Source organism: Pan troglodytes, chromosome 4, assembly GCF_028858775.2.
Source record: "Pan troglodytes isolate AG18354 chromosome 4, NHGRI_mPanTro3-v2.0_pri, whole genome shotgun sequence".
NCBI classification, from domain to species: domain Eukaryota; kingdom Metazoa; phylum Chordata; class Mammalia; order Primates; family Hominidae; genus Pan; species Pan troglodytes.
The window spans coordinates 20,139,591-20,156,574 of NC_072402.2; the positions used below are offsets into that span (position 1 = coordinate 20,139,591).

Genomic DNA, 16,984 nt, shown 5'->3' on the forward strand with positions numbered 1-16,984 from the left:
TTCTAATTGAAAGAAATTTAACTTAAGTCTATTTATACTGCTCACTGCATGTTATATCTTAGTTCACACCTAGGGAATCTAAACTAGTTATTGCCAACCTCTCTGGAACCCCAAAGCTCAACCATCATTGAATTTCACAACACTTACTTGTACTATGTGAAAGAGTATTTTAAAAATTCAGTTGAACGGTAATTTAAAAATTCAGTTGAAGGGTAATAGTTTTTGTTAGGAGAATTTTGCAACCTTTTGAGAAACGAGTCAGGGTGCCAAACAGAGTGGGTTTGTTTTTAAAATGCAGATTCTTGTCCACTCCCCAGACCTAATAAATCAAAACCTCTGAGGGCTGGGGCCCAGGGACCTAAAGTTTAACAAGCTCCTCAGGTGATTCTTATGTACACTAAAGTTTGAGAATGTCTGCCCTAGGGTATCGCCAACCCAAAGATAAAATCACTTGTTACTACCAAATGTTATAAAATGTTGCACTGCTAGCACTACCTAATTGGCTATAGGAAACCAGCACTTCTTAGCATTAGAAAAATTTCCATCACAATTTGACTTTCTCATACTTAGGGGTGTGACTTTATATGCAGTGATGCTGAAGAAATCTGGCCCATCCTGTGAAGGCTGCTGGTAATAGGCTCCCCTTCTGCCCATGCATGCCACTGGTACCATGATTGGTATGTCCCTAATGTAATCACAGTCCTCCTCCTTCATGGCATGCTCTGCTCTCTCCTCATCTCTAAAGTAAGGACAATTGTTATTCCATGTGCAACTGCTGAAAATTGTTTTTAAAAAAGTAAGGACAATGTTAATTTTGCATAACTCATAAAAACCAGCACAACTTTCCCTTATCAATATTTTAAAATGTATATTTCTTATATTGTTCTTTCATTATATTTACAACAGCTTGTCCTTATGGTTGTAAACCATAAGGGGCTGACCCTTAACAAACTTTTTAAAATAATATTCATAAGCTTATCAGAGTAAGGAAATGACAAAAACAAAGCAAAGGATGAAACTGGCTTCAGTAGCACAAGAGAAAGGCCATCCCCTCAAGATATGTGAAGCTATCCCCTCAAGCACTTAATAATTCTTTCACCAAATCCAAATGTAACAAGTCATATCTTAGGCTGGAAATGTTTTGCCTTTTGCAGAATATCAGAAGCCAGAAAGCTTCGAAAACTATTAAAGAATTCATAACACAAGTATCTTTTTTAAGAGAAGTTACCTTGCTTGTTTGTTTTTCAGGAAGAAATAATAGCTGGTACAAACACTTGATGAAAACAACATTTATCTCTCTATTGAATTTCCACAGAAACTGGAAATTGGAGCGTACCTGTTAAAATAAAAAGTTCAGTTGCTGAGGCACTAGAAATCAAACTGCTTTCAAAAAGAAAATTCTCCCAATCAGACACCATTCAGCCTAGGTCTATTAGCGTCACTTGTCAAAAGGCAGAAATCTTAAGTGGGATGAATCATAACAGCTGGTTCCCACCAACTGACACTCCACCAGACAGGAAGCTGGTTATCAATGGGTGGTAAGCTGCCACTGTCCAGGCAGCTTGGTCAGAGTGATGGGGCCTGTAAGAGTTGGTAGCTCCCTGGAAAGCCCCTTAAGGGAATGTCTGCAGATGATAGGCTCAGTAGATGGTTTTTGGTTTGGGTGGGTGAGTGGGTGTGTGTGTGTGTGTGTGCGCGTGCAAATTTTTGCATTTTGACTTTGACGCAGAGAAACTCAACTTAAATGCTGTAGTGTACACGGGTCTTTTTTCTACACAGGGAAAGGCTACAAGAAGTATAGCTACAACCTTTCTGAGTCACTATATAAACTGAATGAACATTGAAATTGTTGAGAAATAATCCATTTGCTTGGATAAGAAGACTGAAAAGGAAACTGATTAGGATGCTTGAGAGAATTTGTTTCTTTCTCGCAGAGATGTTCTAAAGTTAATTATACTATAAAGCTAAAATAATCATGACAGTGGGTACTGATGAAAGCAGAGACACGTAGATCAATGTAGCATAGAGTGCAGAAATACATCCATACAAATACTGTAGTCAACTGATTTTTTTACTTAGGTGCAAATACAGTTCAATGGAAAAAAACGATTGTCTTTTTAACAAATGGTACTAACCCAAATGCCAAAAAATCACTCCAGACACGTATCTCACACCTTATACAAAAAACCTGGCTCAATATCCTACCCCCACCACTGAGCCAGACCCTACTCTGCTCACACACCCATGCTGGCCACCATTCAGCAGCTGGAAGGACAATAGCATCGAGTGGACAGCAAATGCTTTGATGAATACACGATGGAACTAGGAGTGGGAATAGTTCTGTGAAAAATACATGCAATGGCCCAACCAGATTGTAACATCTCTTGTAACAGCAAAAACCATCATAAACACTGAGAGCACTCTGAAACCAACACAGTTCTCTTGTACCCTGGTGGAGAAGTTTGAAGAAACTACAGCTAATAGCAGAAAACCACAGACTGTCCACAACTTCATACATGGCACATTGGTTCAACATCAGGAATGGAAAGGAAAGGAAAGCACAATAACAAGAAAGTTAAAAAATGGAAAATTAATGGTGGACCGCATCCTGAACAATGTCACCTGTACTCAGGTCTACAAAAAAGAAGAATAAAAATTCTTTCATCACTTTGGAAAGTAATTAGCTGAGAGAATGAACAAGCTCAGTTCAACAAGCAAACCTCCATAAGTATCTTATGTGCAATTAATTTAAAGTGCTGGTTTAATTAGGATCATCCCTTTGGTTCGTAAAGAAATGTACTTGTGCTAATAAAAAATCAACTTGAAATGGGCCATAAACTTAAATGTAAATGTAAAACTGTAAAACACTTAGAAGAAAATGTATAGGAAAATATTTGTGACCTTGAGCTAGGCAAAGAGTTCTTAGATATAACACCAAAAGCACTATCAGAACAAGGAAAAAAATTGATAAACTGGACTTCATCAAAATCAAAAACTTTTTTTGCTCTGCAAAAGATACTTTAAGAGAAAGAAAAAACAAGGCAGGGACTGGGGGAAAATGTTTTTGAATCATGTATCTAGATTATACAAAAATCATCAAACCTTAATATGAAAGCAACTCTTTTTTTTAAAAGGACAAAAGATCTGAAAAGACACTTCAAGAAAAAATATATACTAATGGCAAACAAACACATGGATATATGGTCTATATTACTAGTCATTAGGGAAATGGAAACCAAAACCACAATGAGATACTACTATGTATGCTCTAGAATGACTTAAAAAAAAAACCTGACAATGCCAAGTGCTGACAAGTACACAGAAAAACTTGAATTCTCAAATGCAAAATGGTACAGTCACTATGAGCAATAGTTGGGCAGCTTATTATAATGTTAAATATACACTTACTATACATAATAATCCCACTCTTAAGTATTCACCCAAGGGAAATAAGACTTGGCTGAACATAGTGGCTCACACCTGCAAACCCAACACTTTGGGAGGCTGTTTGAGACCAGCCTGGGCAACACAGTGAGACCTTATATCTACAAAATAAAAAGAAAATAATTAGCTGTGTTTGGTGGCATGCCCTGTAGTCCCAGCCATTAGGGAGACTGAGATGTGAGAATGGCTTGAAGCCAGGACTTTCAGGCTGCAGTGAGCTATGACTGAGCCACTCCACTCCAGCCTGGGTAACAGCGGGGGGACCCTGTTTCAAAAAAAAAAAAAAGAAAGAAAAGAAATAAACAAAGAAGACATATTTACATAAAAACCATTTGTGAATGTTTGTAACAGCTTTATTTACAATCACCCAAAATTGGGTATAATGTAAATATCCTTCAGCTGGCAGCTAAACCGTGAAGGACCCATAAATGGAATAGTATTGAGCAATAAAAAGGAACAAACTACGGGTACCTGCAACAACACGGATGAATCTCAAATGCATTATGCTAAGTGAAAGAAGCCAGACTCAAAAGCCTACATAATGTATGATTCCATGTGTATGACATCCTAGAAAAGGCCAAACTATAGTGATGGAAAAATAGATCAGTAGTTGTTAGGGGTTAAGGGTGGGTGGCAGGAAGATCTGACTACAAAGGGACAATGTATTTTCAAGGAGTTCCTTCGAGGAGGTAATAGAATTGTTCTGTTTGTCGAATTTTTGATATAAAATATATACCAAAAAGAGTAAATTTTACTGTATGTAAATTAAAAATACATTTTAAAAAGGTTACCTGAGCTAACACTTAAATATTTTATAGTAAATTTTCTGGGATAATTGTCATTGCAAACTCAAAAGTGCCTTCAAATTTTCTATTTTTAAAGTACATTTCCAATGCCATGCTTCTGTTTTGGCAAATATTCAAAAATTACATTTAATTAATCTGTACAAGCCTATATGCTTACAATGAGTATGTAAAATATAGGGTAATTTTAAAAACACAAGATACAAACTTTAAAAAAGAGATTCAGGAACCTAAAAATGAGGCAAATATACTTAGTCAATACACCAAGTCAGAATCTATTTAGGAAAGACTTCTTCCTCTATGTAAAAACAAAATTTTTCAACACTTGACAAAGCTAAATCATGATGCTTGGCTTTCTATGCTATTGAAGTTTAATACAATCTGTTGACTCCAGTCTCAGTATACTCATCAGGGGTCACAGTCATAATAGATCATCAACATTATGAACTGTTGTTTTTGAGAAATGTGGATAATCCCCATTAGAGGCTAATACTCTTTTTGCAGGTAAATCAAATTATACCTTATACTTATTATATTTTTTTGTGCTGGTTTAGTTGAGAAATATTGGAGAGAAAAGTCACAATTCAAATACTCGATGCTTTTAAATTATCCAGAATCATTTTATACATGAGTGATTTATTCAAGGCAAAGATTAGAGGGACAGAATCAGAAACAGAGAGCAGTTCTCCTTATTCTCAGTTAAAAGCCCAGCTTCTAAAATCAGATCACAGGTTATTAAACACATTTCTATTCATTAGTCATCATTAAAGTTCATTTGCTATTACAATTTGAAAGTGGCCTTATCTCTGTTAGTACTATGCAATAATATCGGCTCTCAGAGATAAATGTATTCCTTTCCTTTTCCAGATGTATAACATTCCCTAGGATCAAACTGAAATGTTGAGTCATTTAGGACAGATAATATTCAGTGCACACTCAGCAAACTTTATTCAATATGTGGCTACTACCAAAAGCAATGATCTTTCATTAAATGCTTGTTGCAAATTATCATTTAAGCTTCACATTGTTCATTATTTACACTGGCAGTACCCTATTTCCAATTCCCAAATGACACAGAGCCTCCTCTGATCATTCATCTCTCTGCTTACTTTCTCCCTAGTAATCTCTTTTGTTCTCTTTACTTTCCAGATCAAAGTGCCTTCAGGCTTCCCAATAACTGCCTACAACAGTGAATGGCCTTTTCTGCCATTCCCAATGAGTAAGGTAAGCAAGGTCAACACATCACGATGGGTGTGCACCGAATAAGTGCAATGCCTAAGGAGTGGTTATTAATTCCAAAGCTTTTTCCTTCACTCAAAAAACATGCGTGAAGCAAGTGACTTAGAGTGATGTTATCACTAGGAAAATCTTGGAAATATACACAGGGATACATGCAAACATCCCTCAAGCATAAGATACCTGTGTCAGTAAGAGTGGCCCACCGTAGTCATAATTCTAAATAAGAAGGAAGTGTGTCGCCATTAGAGTGGGCATGAAATTTAGGAATATTCCCCAATTCTTTTTCTCATCCTCTTTCCTCATAACCTCCCTCAGAAAACTTGCTCAATTTCACAATCTCTACTATTACTCAATAGGTTGACTCTGAGGCCTAAGACTCACATTTTCAAATGCCTGCCAGACATTTAATCCACTGATACCACTAACCTAAACAAGGTCTTTCTCCTGATTCCCTTGTTTCTTTTCATATAATATTATCTTCTAGTAAACCAAACTTGAAGCTAGTAGTTACTTTTAATTCCTCATGCTCACTCACCTCTCATACTCAAATAAAGCTGCCAAAACAGCCAACTCTACCTTCACAGAGCCATGATATTCTTCTCCTTTTCTCCATTCCCATCATTAATACCCTAGTACAAGGCCTCATTACTTTTTGCCTCCTAACTCTGCTCTTTTTTGTCATAATCACTCCCCCTCCACTTGTAGTACCTTATTTCAAATTCCCAAATGATACAGAGCCTCCTCTGATCATTGGTCTCCCCGCTTACTTTCCCCATAGTTCTTTTTCTTTTGTTCCCTTTACTTTCCCAAATCAAAGTGCCTTCAGGCTTCCCAATAACTGCCTACAACAGTGAATCCATTCCAATCCATTACTTATACTTTTGTCACCTGAACAGTCCTAACATATAGATTAGATCATGCTACTTCCTGTTCAGAAGCCTCCAACAGTTCCCCATTGCTCACAGATCAAAGTCCATATTCCTTAACCCAATACTAAAAGCGCTCCTCACAATCTGTCCCCAATCCATCTTTATTGGCTCCATCTGTCACAATCACCTTCGAGCACCACATATTCCTGTGAAAACAGATTACTGTCTTTCCCCCAAAACACCGTATGATAGCTCATAAGATCCTTAAACTTAGAATATTTTAATACTCCCGTTATCGCAGCTAGAAAACTTTGACATTCCAGTGCTAACTCTTCCATGGAGCTTTTCCCAACACCCTGAGCTGAATATGTTCTCACAATCCATAACTCCTCCATCACTGAATTAGTCCCTGCATAGTGCTTCTCACCTAGTAGGTCTTATCTTCACCTCTTACATCCTCTATTAGACTATACTGCTTGTTTCTAATTCTGTAAATATTCTAACCTATAAGGGTCATATTGGTTTTTAATTTTCCAAAACCCAAGGCAAAAGCAAACGCTCCCAATATTGGAGGCCATAACAGATGCAAAGGTCAAAGATGATAAATATGATACTTGAATAAACAGCTGAATGAGAATACAATGAAATCAGCTAGGGCTACAATTCTAAGTCAAAACAAAGAAGTCTTCTGTGTCCGTATGTGTTGATATATTTCTTCTCTGCTTTTTGTCATGACATGTTCTGGAAACCATGCTATAAAGTGAGAGATACAGTCCCGCGGGAAAAGTGATATTATAGGGGATGTGTTTTTGACCAAAGATTCCTTATTAAATAAGCGACAGATATGAACAACATGCAATAAAAACAAAGATACAACAACTGTAAATCTTTCCAATAATTTAAAATCATAATCTGAGCTTTTTCAAATGGGCACCTATGTGCTGTGCATATTTGTTATACCAAGGGTTTTAATATATCACAAATTATATATACCACACATAAAAATAGAAGTAACTTTCATAAATCTCATTAAAGTCAATATGCTAGCTATAATAAACCAAAGCTGAATGGATCATTTTATTTGCCTTGTTGCTATTTAGAAGGATATTGGGTGTTTGTGTGGAAAGAGTGATTCAAATGACTTAAGTCTTGCTTTCAAGACCAACAAAAAAACCAGCCCCCAACCTGCCCATGGAAGTAGAACCAACCATTTTCTCTTTATTAATTTCACTGTGATAACCTGACACATTCATTATAATTCCTCAGACCTTAGAGCCATGTTCAAAGGTAGATATGCGAGATTTGGAAAAGGAAATCTCAGGTTCTAGCCTGGCTCTGTCACTTATCAAGTGAGTGATACATACCCTTTCTGCGCCTCAGTTACCTAAAAGGTAACTATAGTATAAAACAATGGCTACCTCAGAGTTACACAGAAAATTCAGAGATAATGTAACTAAATTGCTTTTAAACTTCAAAGCCCCATCAAGAATAAGCTTTTTTATTTATGTATTAGTCCGTTCTCATGCTGCTAATGAAGACATAAACAAGACTGGGTAATTTATAAAGGTAAGAGGTTTAACTGACTCACAGTTCAGCGTGGCTGGGGAAGCCTCAGGAAACTAACAATCATGGTGGAAGGGGAAGCAAACACGTCCTTCTTCACATGGCGACAGCAACGAGAAGTGCCAAGCAAAGAGGGAAAACTCCTTATAAAACCATCAGATCTTGTGAGAACTCACTCACTGTTAGAAGAACAGTAGCATGGCGGTAACTGTCCCCATGATTCAATTACCTCCCATTGGGTCCCTCCCACAACATGTGGGGATTATGGGAACTACAATTCAGGATGAGATTTGGGTGTGGACACAGCCAAACCACATCAATTTATTTATTTATTTATTTATTTATTTATTTATTTATTTTAAAGATAGGGTCTCACTACATTGTCTGGGCTGGAATGCAGTGTCTATTCATAGGAAGGATCATAGTGGACTGCAGCCCCAAACTGCTGGACTCAAAGAATCCTTCTGCCTCAGCCTCCTGAGTAGCTGGGACTACAGTATCACACAACTGCACCTGACAAGAATAAGCTATTATTAATTATCAAAATCATTCTTGAGGCTGATGGCATTTGGTCCACTATTAGCATGTTTAAAAGTGAAAGGCTAAACAAACATTCCCTCCCCACCCCATGTCTTCCTAACTCCTCAGTTTATTCAGAAATACATTTGCTCCTTTTTAGTACAAAACAGCATGGAAATGGTAAGAGTTGTTAGGTCACTCTTTACCACTCTTCTCCTTTTCAGAGCCTATATGATATCTTTCAGGGCACTCTGCACTACACTGAATAGCCATAAAACAATTATCATCTGGGAGAATGGCCACTTTGGTCACTATGCTGGACACAGTTCAGTTCTGTGGACAGGACATTTTCTTCAATCAGGGAAGAAGGGGAGAATTTTCTTGGTGTTTAGAGGAATCAAATCTGAGTCCTTTTGCCTCCAAAGGACATACAACTTTCTAGAGACTGCTCTTAATGTGGAGAAAGGCAAGGAATAGAGAGAGGGGAAAAAAGCTAAAAAGGTATTAATGAAGACTGAGTATCTCCATCTTAGGAAGCTAACGTGCATGTGTATTCAATACATGTGAAAGGAGAGATAGCCCTGGCCACCTAGCCTTCTACTCAGCCCCATTAAGAGTGAAGAAGGGCTTTGAACTGGAAGGGAGGAGGGACTTTCCTTACTTCCAAATCAGATTTTTTTTTTTTTTAAATAACCAGACTGTTCTAGAAAGAGAAGGGAACTTTGGAGACTAAGAAAGTGTACAGGTAGATGTCCAGAGATGGGATAACACCTCCTAATCCTGGGAAGAAGCAGAGGCTGCCAGCCCCAGGAAGGATACAGCCCAAGTCCAGTGTCCTTTCAGTACCTCAATAAGTATACACCTGGGGAGGGAGGCTGGACTTTGCTGAGGCTAGTACCCCAGGGCTGCCAGTTTCAGCAAAGTTCTCAGATAAGCGATTCCTTTCAGAAAATCATATGGACATGGTCCATCATCATATTACAAGGCTAGGGAGGGTTTCAGCCTCCCTTCTCATAATCCCCATCAGTGCCACTTAACCCTACCCCCATAAAAATACACAACATAAGTAAACACAGTATGTTTGCTCTACAAACACACTTTCAATTCAGGTCCTCTATTTCCTTCTATCTAGGTTGCGCTCCATCCCAAACCCTTCCTAAAAAGAAACTCTTGAGCCTCTAAAGGATTATACCAGCAGAGATGGACCTAGATAAGAGAGCCCTCCCCATATATTCTGGAGCCTTTGTATGACTTGTAAATTAACTGTCCTACTACTCAGATGGGGAACTCAGAGCCAAATTGAGCAATAATGATGATGATGATAATAATAATAATAATGCAATGTAACATTTCTTGTACTTAGAGTAAATATTCACACAATACAATAAAAATTATTCAACTTAAAACCTGTATTTACATAACAAAATCTATGCCCTAACTATAGGTATCTTACTTTTATTCTCTATGAATATCTGCTGAAGTACTTTTAAAACTATCAAGCTTCTACTTCAATTGTGCCCAAGGCAAGGAAATTTAGTACATTTTAGATTTTAGTACATGGCTGGGCAAAGTCTTGAAGGGAGAGCAGTGTAATGGTTGGGTCAAACACAACCATTGCACAAGGGAGCAAGCAGCACTGGGGAAGAGAATTTAAAAGGGAAAGATTTTCTCTCTGGAAATTCTACATTGAGAGAGCTTCTGTGCTATAACTCTATAAGGTTCTATGTTCTCTTTTTGTAACAGAAGCCATTGCCTTGTATTAAGACATTAATAAGAATTAACTTTTTGTATAGATGAGTTTAAGAAATAACCTACAAAACTGCTAATACAGGTATAAGACAGAATGCCCTTCTGCATTGGCAGTCACTACAGCAGATTTGGAAAACTAGAAACCTGTGGGCTAACTTTGGCCTAAAACTTTTTTAGTGTCCAGAAAATGCTTATTAAAATTTTTAACTTAAGTGTTACAGAATAAATATTAGGAGATTTACATAAAAATCTTTGTTTCTCAGCTTTAAAAAAAAACAGAAGATCTGGCAACATTGGGCCACCTTATGTTCACCTGGCAACAATCAGCTGAACCAAGAAATCACTGAGCCCTTTAAACCTCCCAGCTCACTACCGTCCAGCATCTTCAGTCCCTATGACATTGTATCTGCCCTTTTTCACTCATTTGGATATCCAGTGGTCCCTGAAGGCATCTGAATTGGTGACCTCTGTACCAAAGATGTGAGAAACAGTCATTAAATATGCAGCAACCTGGAATGAGGGGTGGCCCAGCATTTGAAGGCCAGAGAAGGCCTTGATATTCACATATCCTTTGCCAACACTGTATACTAGACATGAGAGATGGAGCAGGCCCTGCATCAAATTCCTTTTAGCCTTTTTCCTGCACTGAACTGTCTTATATGACAGATTTCTTCTCAGTTATTAAATCTAATCCATAGCTACTCAGTGTATATAAGGACTGGAAGGACATTTAAAGAGCTGATTCCGACCCTGCCTCTCCTGGTTATGTTAGGCAGGTTGCTTTTAAATAAATGGGGGTCTCAGTTCCTCCTTTCATAAAACTAATGTGTCCACCTGGAATCATCATGAAGATCATTTTTAGTTGGGCTGTCTCCATCTATACCACCTCCAACTTATCTAGAATCTACTCAACCCTCAAGAGCTGTTCAAGTTCTATCACCTCCATTAAACCTCTTCAGACTTCTCCTTTCTTTGAATTTTTGAGCTTATCACCAACACCGTCCAAATTAGCATTTACTAATTTTCTAATTGCTTTGCTTTTATACTGGTTCACTTGCCACACTGAAACAGAAAATTCCTCTAGAGACTTTACAGTTTAATTTTTAAATCCTTTACAGCATGTTATACTTAACTGGTATTCAATGATTATTTAATTATTTAAACCAGATAAAGATACAGAAAATATGTATAAAATGGCAACCTTCCCAAAAAGCACCTTTCATCAGCCTCCTCAAAATAAATTATTCTAACCAGCATCATAACTTGACCATCTGATTCAGGCAGGCATAATGTGTACTATGCCTGTGAGACATCAATGAAAAGACACTGCTAGATTACCATATTACTTTGTACTTGATCATTTCCTCCTTCCACAGTTGAAAAGCTCAAAAGGGGAAAAATACAAACAAACATTAACTCACTACAATAATATATTAATCCGTGAAAGATTTGTTACCCACTAAAATAGGGCATGAGAAAAATTTTCCTATTATAATTTTTTTAAAAAATCAATTACTAGTAAGAAGCTACAGGTCAGATATTTGAAAACTACAACGAAAACCATCCTTACTCCTCCCCCACCCCCTTGGATGTCATCAGAAATTCTGAGTAAGAGTAGGCCAAGTTAGGATATCATGTGGGTGGGGATTTACCCACATTCACCGGAAAAGCAGTGGGATACAGGTTTTACTTGTTCCGGTCAAACATCCCTTCCCCCTCACCTCCCAAATAATTAAGGCTTTAGCTATGTGCTCAGTCCTTTACTATCAAAAAAAAAAAAAAAAAAAAAGAGAGAGAGAAAAGAAAAGTTCAAGTACAGAATTATTTTTAGATTATAGTCCGCTTAGAGATGAACTATTTGAATAAGGTTTCTACTTTTGGAAAGCGGAGAAAACTAGGTAGTAAAGCCTCTATTTCCCTTCTAAGAGTAAACTTTTTAATCCAATTTGATGATTACCTTAATTTCTCTACTACATGAATTTAAGATAACACTGTATCACTAAAGTAAATGAAATTAGCAAGCGTTAATCACGTCTTAACAACTAGCCAATCTTAGTGGATTGAAATTAAGTCAATTTACAAACTGTTTTCCTGTGGAGCAACACTTAATACAGGTGTTTCCACTTAATCCAATTCATTCTGTAATTCACATTATACACCTACTATGTTTGAGGGTCTGAATCAAAAAGGAGTGTACCCGTACGGTGGGGAAGGCATTTATTGGGAGGGGAGGACATGGAATCATGGCCCTAATCCATTTAAAATAATGAAAAATACTGATTAAATATCTATAAACTTTCCCGGGGAATCCCAGTGGAACAGAACATGGTTTTATAAGCTGAGGGTAAAAACAAGCGTCTCAGTTTTTTTATTAAAAGAACTTTTTTAAACTGCCTTTCAACAGTTTGAAAGCTTTCAATGGTTTGTTTTATCTGGTGTTTCTGATCAACCAATTAATCCATCCTCTGACAGGAACTGTCAGTCTATCCACACACAATCTGAAAGGGACTCCAGATTAGGCTCCCTCTTTTAGCCACGCCTACACAGGAAGCATCCTGTGGATGGAATGGAAAGTATGCCAGGCCTTTGCACGCCCCTCACGCCCCCATCTCCTCCGCTTAACCTCGACAGCCTCTTACCTTTAAACCCTAGCTAGGTTTTCACACAGCCCTATCAAATAAAAAGGACAATACTCAAACTGAATTAGAGAATGAGAATTGTCGAGGTTTCTTTTAATTTAGATCAATGCCAGTTTTACTCTTCTTCTAGAGTCCTTTTTAAGGAGATATCATCCCAACCAGTTGTGATCCCAGAGAATCACAACAGGGCATGGCGTAGGAAAGACCTCGAAGCTCAATTCTCTATTATACCATGCCCACCATACGAAAGGCATTTAACCTCCCGCGTGATTTTGTCCTTAAGATGCTCCACAAGATCTAACACAACTCCTACATCTAAGAGTCGACTCACTAATTTCAAGGGTTTTTGTTTTTGTTTTTATAAGCTCTGCGTGTGGCACCCGATAACTTCAAGTTTAGAGTGAGCAGTTTCCTCCCAATGCCGTCTGCTCAACTACAGTACTAGGAGTTTTGAGGAGCGGCTCTCTAGCGAGTCCTCCTGCTGCGTCCTCCCCCACACGCACGCACCAAGTTCCACAGCTTCCGCAGCCGTCGGGGAACAAAGTCCTTATTTGGTCACGGCCATCCCCTTACATAGTGGAGGTGGAGATCCTCCTCTCCAAGGACCACCCGCGTAGGGCGAGATTCCCCAATTCTGACTTTTCACTACTATCCCCCACAGGGGCGGGGCTCCAACTCCAGGTAACCAGACCAGGCAACCTGGACTTCCAATTAGCAGGGGAGTCCCCAAGCCAGCCTGGCCAATCTCGGCCGGCTAGCCAAGACGACCAGACGTGACGTCAGACATGATTAAGTTGGCGCGTCACCTAGACGTCAGCCTCTTACCTCTCGGACGTCCCGTCCCAGGAGCAAAACTCTAGTGACTTTGGGCCCGCCCCCGTGAGAGTGGAGGGCGGCCGATGAGGGCGGTTCTGAAGGGAACGAGACCAATGAGACGAGCCCGGGGCGGGGCGCGGGGCCGGAGGGTGGGGCGGGTGGCGGCGGTGGCAGTCCGAGGTCTGGCTCCGCGCAGTATATGACAGTACGTCAGCAGCGGGATGGCCCTAGCAGTGGCGGCGGCTGCAGAAGCCCAAGCAGCCGCGGCCGCAGTGGAGGCTAGAGCCGGAGCGGCGGCGGCGGCGGCACCCCGGGGAGTTTAAGATGGCGGCGGGGGGGACAGGGGGCCTGCGGGAGGAGCAGCGCTATGGGCTGTCGTGCGGACGGCTGGGGCAGGACAACATCACCGTACTGCATGTGAAGCTCACCGAGACGGCGATCCGGGCGCTCGAGACTTACCAGAGCCACAAGGTGAGCGGGCCGGCCGGCAGGCTGGGCTCAGAGAGGCAGAGCGCACCCCTCACGGCCTGGCCGCGCCTCCCCTGCCCGGGCGCCGGGTGCGGGGCCGGCGGAGCCGTGGCTGGCAGCTGCTACCGTCAGCGCCCGCAGCGGCCAGGCAGGGCAGGGCCGGGCAGGGTGGCTGACGCCGCGGTCCCGGGCTAGCCTGGGCGTTGGGGAAGCGGGCAGTCGGGCGGCCCCTGGCGGCGGGGCCGAGGCAGCCGCAGCCCTGGGTCGGCTGCGCTGCCGCTGCGGGACTTTCCGACGGCCCCCGAGGATTTCCTGGCTTGTTGGGTCCCAAGGAGGGAGAGAGGCCCCGATAAGAGAAGTGAGATGACCACGCTACCCTCGGCGGGGAAGGAGGGTAGCGAGCAGCGTATGGGCAAGGAACCAGGGACGACTCGCGGGCACCAGCTGTCCGCGTTTTCCAGTTACATAGGCACGGTGGATCCTCAGAGACAGGACACAGGCGCTCCGCGTGTGGGGGTGGGACACACCTTGTATTCCCAGGGACTTGGGGACACAGGCGCTCCACGTATCAGGGGACACACTGTGTGCTCGAAGGGATGGGGACTCGGGCGCATGGTGAGGGGCACACGGTGTACTCATAGAGATAGGGACTTAGGCAGTCCGTGTAAGGGGGCGGCGCACACTGGAACGGCGGGGACACTGGCGCTTCGCGTACGCGGGGGGGAGGGGACACACCTGCATTCCCAGGGACTCCGGGACACCGGCGCATCGCGTTACTGGAGACGCGCCGCGTCCGGGACGGACACAAACCAACACAGTGCCCTGGGGAGAGACCTGAGGACTCACGCACACTTAGCGCTCCCCGGGAGCAAGACATCGGGTTCTGGAGAGAGAGGTTCACGGACGCTCAACGTACCCGAAAAAGCTCCCGGCGTCTTGGGCTGACTCTGGGAAGTGTAAACGGGGAACGAGCCAGAAGGTGTGGGGAGGATACAATGCATCCCGGGCAGAGACTCGGGCCTCTCACCCCTCGTTTTCGAGAGAAGCCCATGGACACACACACACACATATACACACACACCCCTCCAGTACAGAGAGAGGCTCAGATAGGCGCACATACACTGTAATTGGACTACAAATCCAGACGCTTTCATGTTGGAAAAAAAATGGGAGAGAGAGGGAAGCACCGAGAAGGGACGCGGTAACCAGGGTGCATGGGGAAACAGTTTATGGACATGCAGTACTGTGTGCCTATGTGGGAGACCGGAGTGGATACATCGCGTGAGGGAGGGATATGCCATATGGGGGAACCTGTAACGTTTTACAGGAGAGGAGAGAGTCGGAAGGGAGATAGAACCCACGGGGCATCTTACAAATAGCCCGTTCTGTACTGAGGAACACACTCCAACCGGTCTCGTAAAACAGACAGAGGGGCAGAAGGACACCGAGACACAGATTCACATAGTTATTCAGCTAAAAGTGGGGGAAAGAATTGACATCTGTTGAGCTCCCACTAGTGCCAGGCACTTTAAATACATAGAGCGAAGGCAGAGTCTGAGGCAGAGCGGCAGGAGAGGTGTGAACCCTGGTTTACTGGGAGTGTATTCAGAGAGCCCCCCCCACCCCATAAGTGTGCACACAGAGGAAGGCATTAGTTGTGCACACTTTGGATAGAAAATGAACTCACATGATAGGGTATTTGTAAACAGCAGTGGAGGCTCAGAGGTGAGTGTATTGTTAGGAAGGTACTCACAGAATTGGGTGGACACATGAATGTACGTGCTAGGACACTTGTGTTACTAACCAGAGAAGCATATGGTGAAAAGGACTCACAGACTTTGTGTGGTGGGGTGAGGGGGCGTCAGGGAGGAGTGCATGCACAGGGAGAAAGGTACCGTCCTACATACAGTGAAATCTCGAGAGAAAATCTCAAGAATGGCTGGGAGAGATACAAGAAATAGAAAACTGCATGTGCCAATAGCTACTCCTAGATAGGTGCACCTGCAGTGAAGAGACCAGCATCAGACGGAGTGGGAGGCCCATATGGGGGAAGCCAGAAACACAAGCAGAGGGACAGAAGCAGACAGTGGAGAGAAACTCTGGAGAGAAACTCAGCCTTGCAAGATGGAAAGATAAGCTTGCCTGTTCCAAGGGAAGGGCGTGGGAAGGAATGGCAGTGGGAAGAAGGTAGGTCTGGGGATGTGAAGAGAAAACCCAGAGGCCCAGAGAAAAAGAAGTCAGCAGGAGGCGGCCAGCCCCTATTCAGGAGCAGACTCGAGGAGCAGAGAAAGACTTGACACACAGTGGGTGGGAAGAGGCATCTCTGGGGGCAGTAGGTCAGCCAGCTACCTTGGGAAAACAACAGGCAACTGTACAGTTGATTACAGCAAGATTGACAGTGTACACTTGTGGGGAAAGCGGGCAGATGAGGAGGTCCACTTGGGGAAGGGAAAGTGAAGTGACAGTAATTGGTCATGATCTGCATGACCACTGGAGGCCCCAGAAGGGAGTGCTTTGTTTTCCTACCTTTGTATGGCCTTCATTTCTGCTTCCTATACCCTAGTGTTTTCATATTTGGGATTAAGTTTACAGTGCTCTAAAAGCCCCTGCATTTATATACCAGTAGCTTCCAGGAGACAGAAGATCAAAAATTCTTTCTCTGCCAACCCACCACTTAGTTCTTAATTAAAAAAAAAAAATTACTTTTTAAGAGGTACCAAAGTCGTCAATGTCTTTGTTTGCTTCTGACTGCTTCTAGTACTTTTTCCATTTCTGTACATGCCCATTTATGGGTCTGGTTGGTCTCTACAGAGGCAGCAAAGGGAAAGGAGGAAGACTTTTTCCCAGATCTCTCTACCTTAAAGCATGGAGCCAG

The 16,984-nt window shown here is 42.0% G+C and overlaps 1 protein-coding gene, 1 long non-coding RNA gene and 1 pseudogene across 4 annotated transcripts in view; 2 read left to right on the top strand and 1 right to left on the bottom strand.

The window, feature by feature from the left end:
* The window catches only part of LOC129143936 (uncharacterized), an 812,938-nt gene extending 799,135 nt beyond the window's left edge, over nucleotides 1-13,803 (bottom strand). For both annotated transcript variants that reach the window (XR_010157172.1, XR_008547883.2), the window contains exons 1-2: nucleotides 13,651-13,803; nucleotides 1,229-1,336 (exon numbers count right to left, since the gene is read on the bottom strand). This is a non-coding gene — a long non-coding RNA (uncharacterized LOC129143936). The remainder of the gene's footprint in view (nucleotides 1-1,228; nucleotides 1,337-13,650) is intronic.
* Nucleotides 2,245-2,653, top strand: LOC129144153 (fatty acid-binding protein 5-like; annotated as a pseudogene).
* ELL2 (elongation factor for RNA polymerase II 2) overlaps nucleotides 9,117-16,984 on the top strand; it is a 78,935-nt gene continuing 71,067 nt past the window's right edge. Inside the window, exon 1 of one of the 2 annotated variants that reach the window (XM_517646.8) lies at nucleotides 9,117-14,112. In XM_517646.8, the coding sequence (XP_517646.2) occupies nucleotides 13,966-14,112 (147 nt within the window). In that variant the 5' untranslated portion in view covers nucleotides 9,117-13,965. The remainder of the gene's footprint in view (nucleotides 14,113-16,984) is intronic. The other variant, XM_063811108.1, reaches the window with a different exon arrangement.